At 38.6% G+C, this 15,657-nt stretch overlaps 1 protein-coding gene across 9 annotated transcripts in view; it reads left to right on the plus strand.

Moving 5' to 3' along the window:
• Positions 1-15,657, plus strand: part of TET2 (tet methylcytosine dioxygenase 2) — a 122,081-nt gene that overhangs the window by 76,318 nt on the left and 30,106 nt on the right. For 8 of the 9 annotated variants that reach the window (XR_002832350.1, XR_002832349.1, XM_023765105.1 and 5 more), the window contains 4 exons: positions 916-4,358; positions 6,184-6,274; positions 7,630-7,723; positions 8,344-8,552. Coding sequence is in view for 6 of the 9 variants with exons in the window: in XM_023765105.1 (XP_023620873.1) it covers positions 962-4,358; positions 6,184-6,274; positions 7,630-7,723; positions 8,344-8,552 (3,791 nt within the window). In the remaining 3 variants the exon portion in view is untranslated. Of the gene's footprint in view, positions 1-915; positions 4,359-6,183; positions 6,275-7,629; positions 7,724-8,343; positions 8,553-8,750; positions 8,888-11,992; positions 12,457-15,657 lie in introns of those variants that run through there. The other variant, XR_002832351.1, reaches the window with a different exon arrangement.

Genomic DNA, 15,657 nt, shown 5'->3' on the forward strand with positions numbered 1-15,657 from the left:
TGACACTAAAGGCAGTGTGCCTTATCTTTCAGGTGTGTTTGAGTAAACGAGTTTGAGAACTGCTAATGCAAGTAGTATAAAGCCAGTAAACTGTGTTAAGGAGGCTATGACATCAGATTTGCATTTTAGAACCTTCTCTCTGAGAACTATTTGAAGGAACCTTGGGGACTGGCGAGGACAGACTGGGCTAGGAGAGAAACCCTTTAAAAAGCTACTGCAATGGCTAATGAGCCAAGATAATGTAAAGCTGGCTACCAAGTGTCAGTGAAGAAAATTCAAGGAATATATAGAAAATAGAATTGATAGCTTAGCTAGTGATTTGCTATGTAAGGTGCTAGAGAAGATAGAAAGGAGGTAGGCTTTCTCCACTGTTCTTAGCATTGTGACACGAAGAATTATTTGGGAAAGAAGTGGTTAATATTTACTAATGCATATGACCTTCCCACATGAGCTGGTGATTTTGATCATCTTCATTCTCTGTGACCATAACTATGGCAATGGCAATTGCTGGGAGGACAAGAGTAATCCTTTTATTTTTTAAATATATTTTATGATTTCAGAGAAGGAGGGAGAGGGAGAGAGAGAGAGAGAAACATCACTGATGAGAGAGAATCATTGATTGGCTGCCTCATGCATGCTCTCTACCAAGTATCAAGACTGCACCCTGGGCAACCCAGGCATGTGCCCTGACGAGGAATCGAACCCTGACCTTCTGGTGTATAGGTCGATGCTCAATCACTGAGCCATGCTTGCCGGGCAAGAGTAATCAGCTACTGGTCTTCCATGAAAATGAGTATTACAACTTACTATGTCTAAGAATTCCAATACTATTAACGACGTGCTAATTCTCTAAGATGCATTATTCAAGTCAGACATGTATTAATGCACTTTCATTTTTGTCTCTGTGCTCTTTAGAATTGACTCCGAGGGCAGCCTTGTGGATGGCCCCTAAGCAAGCCTGATGGAACAGGATAGAACCAACCATGTGGAGGGCAACAGACTAAGTCCATTCTTGACACCATCTCCTTCTCCTATCTGCCAGACAGAACCTCTGGCTATAAAGCTCCAGAATGGAAGCCCATTACCAGAGAGACCTTATCCAGAAGTGAATGGAGACACCAAGTGGCAATCTTTCAAAAGTCATTATGGAATACCCCATATGAAGGGCAGCCAGAATAGTCGTGTCAGCCCGGACTTTATACAAGAAGGCAGAGGGTATTCCCAGTGTTTGCAGAATGGAGGGATAAAACGCACAGTTAGTGAACCTTCTCTCTCTGGGCTCCATCAGAACAAGAAGTTGAAACAAGACCAAAAGGCCAATGGAGAAGGCAAGAACTTCGGGGAAAGACAAGAAAGAAATCCAGGCAAAGGCAGCAGTCAACCAAATGTCTCCGATATGAATGACAAGAGAGAATCTGTGAGCTCTGTGGCCCCAGAAAATGCAGTTAAAGATACCACCAGTTTTTCAACACACAACGCGAGTGGGTCTGAAAATGCAGAGCAGCAGATTCTGAATGAGCAGGAGGGCAAAGATGCTAACTACCATGACAAGAACATTGTATTACTTCTTAAAAACAAGTCAGTGCTAATGCCTAATGGTGCTACAGTTTCTGCCTCTTCCATGGAAAACACACATGGTGAACTCCTGGAAAAAACACTGTCTCAATATTACCCAGATTGTGTTTCCATTGCGGTGCAGAAAACCACATCTCACATACATGCCATTAACAGTCCGGCTATTAATGAGTTGTCCTGTGAGATCACTCACCCGTTGTATACCTCAGGGCAGACCAATTTCCCACAGACCTCGAACTCTGAGCTGCCTCCAGAGCCAGCTGCAGTCATGACTGAGGCCTGTGACGCTGATAATGTCAGTAAACCAGCTGCAATGCTAGGTACCTGTTCCTTTCAGAAACCAGAACAACAAAAACCAGTTTTTGAGATATGCCCATCTCCTGCAGAAAACGGTAACATCCAAGGAACCACAAAGCTAGTGGCTGGTGAAGAATTCTGTTCAGGTTCCAGCAGCATTTTGCAGGCTCCTGGTGGCAGCTCTGAACGGTATTTCAAGCAAAATGAAATGAATGGTGCTTACTTCAAGCAAACCTCAGTGTTCTCTAAGGATTCCTTTTCTGCCACTGTCACACCACCACCATCACAGTTGCTTTTGTCTCCTCCTCTTCCAGAGGTTCCTCAGCTTCCTTCAGAAGGAAAAAGCACTCTGAGCGATGGTGTTGTGGAAGAACACCATCACTACCCCAACCAAAGTAATACAGCTCTTTTAAGGGAAGTGAAAATAGAGGGTGAACCGGAGGCACCACCATCCCAGAGTCCTAACCCACCTACACATGTATCCACCCCCTCTCTGACACTTCCAGAAAGGCTTCAGAATAATTGTGTTAACAGGAATGACATACGGACTCCAGGGACAATGACTGTTCCATTGTGTCCTGAGAAAGCAAGACAAACACCAGAACATCCCAAGCATAACCCACCAATTCTTGGTAGCAGTGGAGAGCCACAGGACCACTGCCAGCAGCTGATGGGGCACAAAGAACAGGAGGTTCTGCAGGGTCAAGATAAGCAACAAACACTCGATCTTGCGCTCCCAACACAGCCCCATCTGAAACCAGGATGGATTGAATTGAAGGCCCCTCAATTTCCTCAAGCAGAATCCCATCTAAAATATAAAGCACCTCTGCGGTCAGTTCTTCAGTATCAGTCCAACTCCTCCAATCAAATGACCTCCAAACAGTACACTGGAAATTCCAACATGCCTGGGGGGCTCCCAGGGCAAGCCTGCACCCAGAAAATGATGCAGCCAGAGCAGAGGCCACAAAGGTACCAACTTGAGATGAATCATGGGCAGTCTCAAGGTACAGTGGACCAGCATCTCCAGTTCCAAAAACCCTCACTCCAGGTGCACTTCTCCAAGACAGACCCTCCCCCTGAAGCTCACACGCAGTCACTGTGCACCCCTAGGTTTCATTTTCAACAGAGACCAGACTCCGAGTATAAGAAACTCATGCCCTCACCATTAAAGCAGCACTTGAATCAACAGGCTTCAGAGACGGAGCCCTTCTCAAACTCACATCTTTTGCAACCTAAGTCTCATAATCAGGCAGCACAAACACAGACATCCCAGAATTCACATCTCCCTCAAAACCAGCAGCAACAGCAAAAATTACACATGGAGAATAAAGAACAAATGCCCCATACTTTTTCTCATCCCCGAGGCAACTGTGGTCAGCAAAGGGAAGGCTCGTTCTTTAGCCAGATTAAAGTGGAAGAACGCTTTCATGATGAAAATCAATATTCAAAATCAAGTGAGTTTCAGACTCATAATACCCAAATGGGATTGGAGCACATACAGAATATGAACAGTAGAAATTCCCCTTATGGTCATATCTTGAAGTCAAATGCAAGCAAAGTACAGATTTCTTGTTCAAACAACATTCACCCAGCTTCAAAGAATACAGAACAGACTTTACATCCTGAACATTTTTCTGGAAACAAGACCCAAAACTTGCATCACATGCAATATTTTCCAAATAATGTGACCACAAAACAAGATGGTCTTCACAGGTGCTTTCAAGAACAAGGACAGAAGCCTCCACAGGCTTCCGTTCTGCAGGGATATAAAAGTAAAAACCAAGATTTGTCTGGCCAACAAGCTACACAACTCACTCAGCAAAGGTACCTGATGCACAACCAAGCAAACGCTTTCACTGTGCCTGAGCAAGGAGGAAGTCACATTCAGACCCCTCCCCAGAAGGACATTCAAAAGCACGCTGCTCTGAGATGGCACCTCTTACAGAAGCAAGAGCAGCAGCAAAACCAACAACCCCAAACTGAGTCTTGCCACAATCAGGCACACAGGCCAATTAAGGTTGAACCTGGATCCAAGCCCCATGCCTGCATGCACCCCAAGTCAGCACAGCCAGAAAACAAAATGTGGAAAAAGGTAACTAAGCAAGAGATTCCACCCCCGAGCTGTGATAATGTGCAGCAGAGGAGCATTCTTGAGACCATGGAGCAACACCTGAAGCAGTTCCAGGTCAAATCACTATTTGACCATAAGGCTCTTACTCTCAAATCACAGAAGCAAGTAAAAGTTGAAATGTCAGGGCCAGTCACAGTTTTGTCTAGACATACCAGTGCTGCAGAACTCGATAGCCACACCCCAGCTTTAGAGCAGCAGGCAACTCCTTCAGAAAAGACACCAACCAAAAGAACAGCTGGTTCTGTTCTCAATAATTTTATAGAGTCACCTTCCAAATTACTAGATACGCCTATAAAAAATTTATTGGATACACCTGTCAAGACTCAATATGATTTCCCATCATGCAGATGTGTAGGTAAGTGCCAAAAATGTTCTGAGACATATGGTGTTTATCCAGAATTAGCAAATTCATCTTTAGATATGGGACTTTCTTTTTCTTTTCCTTTTTTTCTTTCTTTTTTTTTTTTTTTAGTCTGGCAGCAATTTTTAAAGGCTCATAAAAATCTGAAGCTTACATTTCTTGTCTTTGAATTACAAATGCTTGTGCTGTGCAAGAAAGAACTTCACTTACAGTTTTTTTTTCAAAATATTAAGACAATTGTGCATGCTCATTTTTCTCTGTATTCATACCTTTTAAAATATAAAGCTATCCTCTATAGAGTAATCAATCTATTTGTCTTTATAAATAATTTTTTGGAGAGACAGCTAGGCAGTAAAAACATCTATTAAAATGAGAAAAACAACTGTCATATGCAAACTAGTGTAGAAGCTTTTAATATTTTTTAATTTGGGGTTGAAGGTATTAGTTTTACAAGGCTAATTTCTATCAGGGAGAAATTATCTTCAGTCTTGTTGAGTTGGGGCAGTGGTTGGCAAACTGCGGCTTGCAAGCCACATGCACGGCTCTTTGGCCCCTTGAGTGTGGCCACGAAGTTTCAGTCGCACTGTACGTGTGCGCCCGCACGTGGTATTTTGTGGAAGAGCCACACTCAAGGGGCCGCAGTTTGCCGACCACTGAGTTGGGGGAAATTGTAATGCTTGAAGTTCTGAATATTCATGAAGTTGCCCTTTCTCCATTTATATACTTGAAATATTGTGTGATTTATATTCATTTTGATTCTATTTTCTCTTTGAAGTTTTATCTTTTTTTATAAATATATGTAATTTCCTATTTTTGAAACAAACACCTTTTTGTTAAAATTCAAGATACGTGACAGGTCTGTTGGAATAAGGAAACATTTTGCTGATGGATGCAGATTTTATACATATATGTGGATATCTTAATCATAGCTATTCAGCTTGGGTACAGTAGAAGACATTTGAAAAAACATGTCAAAAACTAATGTGGCTAGTGGTCCACCCACCCCATGTTATTCCTCTTATGATGGGACACCCTGCATCTTATAGGCGATGAGGGAGGATGCCCACTGTCCCTTTGTGTGTGGTCAGGATTAGGTTGCCTCACTGGGCTAAGTGCCACACATGTCATAGGTAATATTAGGTAAGTTATAACCACCTTCACTCCCTTCTCCCATCACCTTCACCCTTTTCTCCCCCACATCCCATCTTTGACAGGAGCCTCTTCCTTTTACCTGACCCACTCTCCAGTATTTTTTCACTTCAAAAATTGTTCTAAAGTATGGACAAATATGGGTCTGGAGTCAATGTTTTTAATTTCAAAACAGAGTGATAAAATGTTGTGGGGAGACAAGAGGAGAAAAAGGTATCTTGACAATAAACTGAGAAATCACCTAAGGGCAAGATAAGATAGGAAATTATATTCTAATCTTTTAACATCCAAGTAGCAGGCAGAATTCCAGTTAGCTATAAAAACTTTTTTTAGTGTACAAAACCAATTGTAGTTGATATTACATATAATATATTATAATCCCCACACTTTTTCTTGTTTGGTTCCATGCATTTGGTATAAAATAATTTCTTAGTCCATATCTGAAATATAATTTAATATATTTGTATCCAACAGCCAACATATGCATATACTTAATTATTTCACACATTTTCTAATAAATGACTCCCTTAATTTACTCATTTGGGGGAAAAAATGTGTAAAGTCACATTTAGGGCCCTTAATGTGCAGTTGGGGGATAAGCTTTGTGGATGTAGCCTTTATATTTAGTATAATTGAGGTCTAAAATAATAATCTTCTATTATCTCAACAGAGCAAATTATTGAAAAAGATGAAGGTCCTTTTTATACCCATCTAGGAGCAGGTCCTAATGTGGCAGCTATTAGAGAAATCATGGAAGAAAGGTAATTAACGCAAAGGCACAGGGCAGAGTAACGTTTATCCTTTTGTATATGTCAGACTTTTTCCAGCTTACACACACACAAAGCAGTAAACAATCGTAAATTGAGTAATTACTAGTAGGCTTAGCTATTCCAGGGTTGCCAATCCTACACACTGTGCTATTCACCAGGGAGTCACAATATTTGACAGGACCAAGAGTCTGCGAGCTGGCACAGGCTGCCCACTTTGACATGGGTGCCAGAAAACCCAGGCATGAGCAAGAATCATCCTGCTTGCCAGGCATAAAGGTGCTGGCACAAGCTGCAGAGAGAGGCCCCACTGTGGCTCTCCCACTGGGCGATAAAGTGTCAAAGAGGAAGAGGGGGGACGTATGGTTTAAGAAAGGAACCCGTTGAGTTAAATTCACCTAGAATTGTAAAGGCATTGTCCTCTCTAAGGAAGTTGTCCCCAGTCTGAGCAAAGGGCAAGTGTGATATACTGAATAGAAATAGAGACATTCTATTTATAGTTGCATTTTCTTTTTTTACTGTCAGTCACAGGTATGCAAGTACTTACCTGAATCTACAGTTACTCCTGCATGTAGAAGACTCTTAAGAGCGAGATACTCAATGCAGAGAGACATTCATATAGGTATCCACAGCTCTTGAGCTGTTACTATGCTAGGATGCCTTTTCTCTAAGAGGTAGGCAGTGTTATCATTGAAATACATTAGGAGACATTCTGGGCAGCAAGGACATACTTTGCATCATTCTTGCCCCATTTCCAAATTAGCATGTAGAAATTTACTAATCATTTTGTGCCCCCCTTTTTATTTATTAACAAGTAGTAAGTAGTACCTTGGTCAGAAGGGAAAATATAATCAATTTCTAGAACTATCCTATATTCTCAGTATTGCTGGATACTAGTTATTTGCCAGCTTCCTTTTTAAAAATGTGAGATTCTTTGAGGAACAGTTATAACTAAAATCTATTATGATTCCCTATGTTTAAAATAGCTAAATTTAGTTAAGGACAAAAATCAAATAGTATATATCTTAGAAGACTGAATTTAGCAAACTTAAAAAAGTCTTGTGCTTTGTGAAATTATGTATAAAACTAAGTTTTCCCATTATTTTCACCTAACATATAATTTTGAAATAGTTCATTACAATTATCAGTATATTCTTATACTGAAGAAAAACAAGGCTTAACGTCTATTATCTAGTTTGCTTGGCATAAACTTTAAAAAAAAATGAACCATTTATTTCTCAGGATGTGGTAATAGAGTAAAATTACACTCAGATGTTCAATATTTTGGGTGTCTTTTAGGCCCATTTGCTAATTTTATGTGTGTGTGTGTTTCTGTGGATTTCTTTAAGGTTTGGACAGAAGGGTAAAGCTATTAGGATTGAAAGAGTCATCTATACTGGTAAAGAAGGCAAAAGTTCTCAGGGATGTCCTATTGCCAAATGGGTAAGTGTGACTTGACAGGGCTTTTGGTCTTCAGTTCTGGGCATTTTCATTCATTAAATTTAACCCTGAAAAAAATTATGTTAACCCAGATCAAAGAGTTATTTATACCAGCTAAAAGGAATATTGCTTATATTTATTTTATCATGTGTTATCTCTTAAGAAAAAAGCAGATTAGTTTTATAATCATATGCTAACCATATTTAATTGAAAGAATTGAATGGTGAGAAGGAGGTCCATTCAAGCACCTGCTACAAGTATAATTCTTCCTTTAAATACCTTCACGTCATTTATGAAAACCTTGATCTTTATGAAAAAGACCTGCATGTCTTCCCTCTAGCTCTGGCTTTAATTCAGGGAGCATTGCCCCAACTCTGCTGGGTATACAGTAGTCAGCTAAACATTGAGCAGTTTTTCACCTCTCCCAGTTCTGACCCCAGGGTAAACCCCCACTTTGTACATGGGCTACAAAAGGCAAGTTGTAGGGGGTGGTAAATGTTGCCCTGTGACCCAGACATGAGAAAATATGCATACATAAAACAATGCTTAAATCTGCTGCAAGTGACCCTTGTCTTGTTTTGGTTGGGGTGGGGGGTGTTGGGGTGGAATGGTGACCTGCACAGGTGGTGCGCAGAAGCAGCAGCGAGGAGAAGCTACTGTGTTTGGTGCGGGAGCGAGCTGGCCATACCTGTGAGGCTGCAGTGATTGTGATTCTCATCCTGGTGTGGGAAGGCATCCCCCTGTCTCTGGCTGACAAACTCTACTCGGAGCTCACCGAGACGCTGAGGAAATACGGCACGCTCACCAACCGGCGGTGTGCCCTGAATGAAGAGTAAGTGAAGCCAGGACCTCTTCTCTCTTTCCACGGATAGCAAAGCCTGATCGTTGGTTGGAGGGAAGAGAGTTGAACCTGCATTTTCACATTTATAAAATGGGGGTCAAAATGCCTGCTTCACAGTCATGCAATAGGAGGTTGTGTTTGCTAACATGGACAGTGTGAGATGATTTCATTAATATTTTGTACCTTCAGATAACATAGCCATTAGTTAGGACCAGCTTGCTAAGTGTCTGTACCCGCATGAACTCAATCGCACCATAAACTTGAAAATACTTGTCTATCTACTTGCTGCAAATGACAACTCGTTTGTGTGCCTGGCCATCACATTAGTAAGTATTGACATCACTTGTGAGTGGCAGTACTTGAAACAAAAGAAGTTTGCTGAGAAACTTTGGGATTCCCAGGTGAAGGGCTGTAATTGTATACGTAGCAAACAAAACACAAGACCTGTAGTAGAAGTTATAGAGAACCAAACCAATTTTGGCTTCCATTTAACCTAGTTCATTATTTCCACAATAGTAATCAAAATTGCTTCCATTTCTACTATGTCTAAATCTTCAAGAATTTAGTGTCCATAGGATATGCATTTTTTCCAGGAATATATAAATATTTGGAATAGAAGAACAGGGTTTGCACTTAAATATATTTAGCGCATCCAAGTGTTAGTATGTTTTTTTGTTTATATTACTGTTTGTTTTCAACTCCCTCCACTTGCAGGAGAAATCTTTATTTTTTTTATTATTCCTCTACTATGCCATTCCTGTATAACATTCAAAGACTATAGGATAATTCACTATGCTACACTGAAATCCTACCATACTTAGTTTACTTACAATTGATTCTAAAATAATTTTGATTTTGCATTTCTTCCTTTAGTCTCCTTTCCTCTGTATCCACCAAACTGCAAAATAGTTTACTGAGCTTATGCAAATACTATATTGCTCATTGCAACAACCCATTGCTAACCAATTTTTTTTGTTGTTATTAGTCTAACTGGTATGGTTTTACTAATTTTATCTTAAAATAGGTTCTCTCTCTGGGTCATGAGGGAGTGCAAATCAACTATAAATAATCTGCTTAAGAAAGTTATTTTTTTTTTTGTACTTAAAATTGTTGCTTGACTTTCTATGGTAGTTGTAATCCAAAAATGTCATGGTATGCACCTCACTGCCATAAATCTACATGTGGTGGAAGGTCAAAGTTGCTGATTTCAGAACACATGACTCAAACTTACAATGGACTGCTTTAGGTGTAACATACTATTCAGCTTACCCCAACTTCCCTGTTCCTCGTTTAAAAATGTACTTTAGGTGCCTGGAATCAAAAAGGAAATGAAAGTTAAGGCATCTTGAGCTAATTGTTGGTGATAGCATTTTTCTCAGAAATTCATTAACACTGCCTTGTATTTTTAAAGCAGACTTCCTCCTAGACTTGATGGCTTGAACTTCTAAACCAGTGAAGAATTTGTTTAAATTTATTGAAGTATCATGAAACTATATTTGTAATTGATTTAAGCTTCATTAATATTATACATCTCTGGTATTTTTATATATTTAGTGCATCTAAGTGTTGTATATTTTGTTAAGGTTTTTCTTTAATTTCTATAAATGCCATTGCCTGAAGTGGAGTCAGACATTCTATATGAAGAACTCTCCTAAAATGTGTTATTTTGCATTTGGAAACCAGAACAATAATTGGGCGAGGGTCTAAGAAAAATTATAATTGGTCTTAATAGGAGGTAATTACAAAATTATTAAAACATGCACTTCAAATAGTAAGACATTTTAAAGGCCAATCTGTAAACTTTTGCTTATCTTTGTTTAGTATTTCAAGGTGAAGATGAGTAACTATTTAGATGAAATTTTCACTTTGGGCTATTCTCCAAATAGTAATTCTCCAAAAAACTGTACTTGAGAAACATGATTAAAATAGACTCTTCACAACAGAGACTTCACTCAGATACACTTTATAAGTTTCTTCTACCCCATAAAATAAATTTTATGTTTGGCAGAAGTTAAAGTTATGATTCTTTGCCAAGAACATAGGATAATATCACATTGGAGCTGCTGACCCAGCTTCATGTTCGAAGCTGTGTGAGCCTCGTGGCTGAGTTCTTACAAATCCCAGTGCCCACAACACCATCACCACCCACTGTGAGTCCAGGAAGGGACTCGGAGCGCTTTCAGTGGGACAGTCAGAAACGGACTTTTACATCCTCGAGCCAAAGCAGCTGTTCCTCCTTTAAAGATTCCCCTTTGAGATTTCCATTTTATGACTAAGCCTAACCAATATGTTTTTGGCAAGTTAGTGTTGTGGGAGTGTACCTGTCATCATAAGAAAGTCAAAGCCAGAAATGCTTTCTGCCAGGCTGGGTGATGTTAAACTTGTAAAGAAATTTGCTGTTACAGACTGGCAGCTGTCAGAGGGGAGGGAGTAAGGGGGATGGGTGAAAAAGGCGAAGGGATTCAGAAAACAAAACAAACCTCATAGACAGACAACAGTATGGCGATTATCAGAGGGAAATGGGGGTGGGAGGAGGGAGAAGAGGGTATGGGGGGGGGTAAATGGTGGTGGAAGGAGAGTTGATTTGGGGTGGTGAACACACAATATACAGATGATGAATTACAGAATTCTACACCTGAAACCTATATAATTTTATTAAACAGTGTCACCCCAATAAATTCAATTTAAAAAAAAGTAACTGCAATTACAGAAATGTACATTAAATGGAGGTGTGTAGTGTAACAAATCCCTATGGGCCCATCACACAGCTTCAGTATTTATCACCATTTTATCAACACCATTTCATATATTTTCACCACACAGCCTACTCCCATCACCACCCCCCACTAGTGTTTTAACGCAGAACACAGTTACCATATTCTCTGACCTATGTACATTGCAGTATTGCAGTGTGTATATCTAACAGATAACTTATTTTACAAAGCCTAGTCACAGTGTCATATCAATCACCTTAACATTTATGGTTTAATGTTCAGACCATGTTCAAATTCCTGAATTGGATCCTGTTTCCCACCCAAAAAAATATTAAAAGTAAAAAGATACTGAGAAAAGATAAGTCCACACCTTGCATTTGATTGATGCTTTTGAGTAGAGTAGTCCCAGTTCGTGTCTGTTATCTAGCGTAAGTGTTAATAGAACTTCTTTCATTCTCAGAAGTGTCCCATTTTGGAAGATAAGTTGTATGATTCACAAGCCTCTTTTTATTTATAATAGTCTCCCTCTCTTTTTTTTATGAACTTATTTGTAATAGAAACTATGTGATTTGCTCTGTAAAATTTCCCATATTCTGGATTTGGCTCATTGGACAGTTGTTTCATTGAATGTGTTCTCTGTCCCTATATCTTCGGTACACTGGTAAAAAATGCTTCATAAATGGTAATGAAATAATCTTAGTTTTTCTTATCTACCAGGTGGGACGTACATCTGCTTCGATTCGTTTATAGTATTGTTAGGAGTGTTCAGTTAGTTCAGGATTGTCAGCTTGATTCATCCACCCTGAAGTTTCCCTGAAAACTTTCACCAAATGATTTAATGCATCCATTATCATTTCCTCTTTCCAATTCGAGTTTGCGAATTGATATTTTTCTTATTCTCTGATGTATAAATGTCAGTGTTATATGCATCTAATTTATCTTTGCTAGTTTTTCCATACTTGCATAAGTTTAAATATCCAGATGGTAAATCAAAAGGTTGAGAATGTTTTTAAAAATCTGTTATGTAGATGAATTATTTCTATTACAGTTGCTCCACTGATTTATAATTTAACCATGAGCCAAACACTGTGTAATATTAAAGTGAAGACAGTATGTGTTAATTCTAACAATATTTGAAAGACCCTTATAGAAATAAAAATTCCTTTTATTAGCCACTTCAAGTAGGAAATCACCTTGAAATCATTCCAACTTGTTATATAGGGATTTTTTTGTTTGTTTGTTTGTTTGTTTTTTTATATTGACTTTCTTTTTTTATTCTTTTTGTCAGTTTTTTTTAAGAAAAACAATTTTAAATATAGTAATGGTACATGCAATAAACCTTAATATTTCAAGAAAGAAAATCTTAAATATAATGTTACATGCAGTAAGCATTAATATCTCAAGAAAAATGATTTTAAATATGATAATGTTACATGCAATAAACACCAACTATTCAAAATAAAGTTCTCACATATAATATTACATGCAATATAAATTAATATTTCAAAAATAAAAATATTTTAAGTATAATATTACCAAAACTGTACAAACACAGTATGATATCACAAAAGTTGTAGGAAATACTAAAAATCTGCAGATAACAAGATTACTTCTATTATATTCTAGAATATTTTTCCCCCTCTGGCTCTATTTTTATCAGTCTATGTTGTGCATTATATTCCAAAAATGAGTGAGATCATATGATATTTATATTTCTCCAACTTGCTTATTTCACTTAGCATGATGCTTTTAAAGTCTATTTTGTCGGATATGAGTATTGCTACTCCAGCTCTTTTTTTTTTTCCATTTGCATGGAAAAATTTTTTCCATCCCTTCACTTTCATCCTGTGTGTGTCTTTTGTTTTGAGGTAGGTCTCTTGTAGACAGCATGTAGGTGGGTCATGTTTTTTTTTTATCCATTCAGCTACCCTACCTTTTCATTGGAGCATTTAATCCATTTACATTTAGGGTTATTATTGAGAGGTACTTATTTATAGCCATTTTAATTCTGAATGGCTAGGTTTCTCTCTCTGTTTCTTCTTTTCAACAATCCCTTATAGCAATCCCTTTAGCTTTTTCTGTAATGCTGGCTTGGTGGTGATGAACTCTTTTAGCCTTTTTTTTTTGGTCTGGGAAGCTCTTTATTTGACCGTCTATTTTTAATGGTAGCCTTGCTGGATATTGTAATCTTGGTCTCAAATCCTTGCTTTCCATTACCTTGAGTATTTCATGCCATTCCCTTCTGGCCTGTAGAGTTTCTGATGAGAAATCAGGTGTCAGCCTGATGGGAGTTCCTTTGTAGGTAACAGTTTTCTTTTCTCTTGTTGCTTTTAAGATTCTCTCTTTGTGTTTAAGTTTTGGAATTTTAATTATGATGTGTCTGGATGTGGGTCTGTTTGGGTTCTTCTTATTTGGGATCTCTGTGCCTCCTGAACTTGTGTGACTTTTTCCTTTATCAGGTTAGAGAAGTTTTCTACCATTATTTCTTCAAACAACTTCTCTATTCCTTTCTCCCTTTCTGCCTCTTCTGGCACACCTACTATTCTAATATTGTTACATTTCACATTGTCCCACAGCTCCCTTAAGCTGTCATCCTGTTTTTTAATTTCTTTTTGGTTCTCTAATTGAGTGATACTTTTAACTCTGTCTTCTAATTCACTGATTCAATTCTCAGCTCCCCCTAATCTGCTGTGTATTCCTTCCAATGTGTTCTTTATTTGTGTTATGTCATTCTTTATGTCAGGCTGTTCTTTTTTCATAGTTTCTATATCTTTTTTCATACTGTTGAGCATTTTTTAACATCATTACTCTGAACTCTATTTCAGATAAATTTCTTATCTCTGCTTCAATTATCTCTTCTAGAGAATTCACTAGTTCTTTCATTCGGGGTTGTTTCTTTGTTTCCTCATTTTGGTTGTGTTTGGGTTTGTGACTATGTTTTAGGTAGATCCTCTATACCTCTCAATCTCTAGTGCAGGACAGTGTTAAAGGCTGTTTCTGACTTAGATCAGGCAAAGACTCAAAGCCTCCAGAGATTGCCTCTGTCTACAGACTAATAGGAGGCTAATTGTTACTTTTATTTTTTTTTAAGCTAGTGAACATAATTTTATTTTTTTTAATTAAATCTTTATTGTTCAGATTATTACATTTGTTCCTCTTTTTTCCCCCCATAACTCCCCTCCTTCCAGCTCCCACCCCACCCTCCGCCCTCACTCCCCACCCACTGTGTTCATCCATAGGTGCACGATTTTTGTCCAGTCTCTTCCCGCATCTCCCACACCCCTTTTCCCCCCAAGAATAGTCAGACCATTCCCTTTCTATGTCCCTGGTTCTATTATAATCACCAGTTCATTCTGTACATCAGGTTATTTATTCACTTGATTCTTAGATTCATTTGTTGATAGATGCATATTTGTTGTTCATAATTTGTATCTTTAACTTTTTCTTCTTCTTCCTCTTCTTAAAGGATACCTTTCAGCATTTCATATAATACTGGTTTGGTGGTGATGAACTCCTTTAGCTTTTCCTTATCTGTGAAGCTCTTTATCTGACCTTCAATTCTTAATGATAGCTTTGCTGGATAAAGTAATCTTGGTTGTAGGTTCTTGCTCTTCATCACTTTGAATATTTCTTGCCACTCCCTTCTGGCCTGCAAAGTTTCTGTTGAGAAATCAGCTGACAGTCGTATGGGTATTCCCTTGTAGGTAACTGAGTCTCTTTCTCTTGCTGCTTTTAAGATTCTCTCTTTGTCTTTTGCTCTTGGCATTTTAATTATGATGTGTCTTGGTATGGTCCTCTTTGGATTCCTTTTGTTTGGGGTTCTCTGCGCTTCCTGGACCTGTAAGTCTATTTCTTTCACCAGGTGGGGGAAGTTTTCTGTCATTATTTCTTCAAATAGGTTTTCAATATCTTGCTCTCTCTCATCTTCTGGTACCCCTATAATTCTGATGTTGGTACGTTTGAAGCTGTCCCAGAGGCTGCTTACACTATCTTCGTAGTTTTGGGTTCTTTTTTCGTTTTGCTTTTCCGGTTGGGTGTTTTTTGCTTCCTCGCATTTCAAATCTTTGACTTGATTCGTGCGCTCCTCTGGTCTGCTGTTGGGAGTCTGTATAATATTCTTTATTTCAGTCAGTGTATGCTTACTTTCTAGATGGTCCTTTATCACACCATCGAGGGTCTCATTAGATTTCCTGTACATCTCATCAAGTTTATCGACAGACTCTAGAAGCCTCTTGAGAGACCTCAAAAGTGTGGTTCTGAACTCAATATCCTCCCTTGATAGTTTTGTCCTGTTTCTTTGTCTCCACATTTTTTACGCTTTCTTGGTACACCCCCCTAGGGGTCTTTGTGCGCAGTCTTGTCGTAGTTAAGCCTTGATTGTT

This window comes from Myotis lucifugus, unplaced genomic scaffold (genome assembly GCF_000147115.1).
Source record: "Myotis lucifugus unplaced genomic scaffold, Myoluc2.0 scaffold_375, whole genome shotgun sequence".
NCBI lineage: Eukaryota > Metazoa > Chordata > Mammalia > Chiroptera > Vespertilionidae > Myotis > Myotis lucifugus.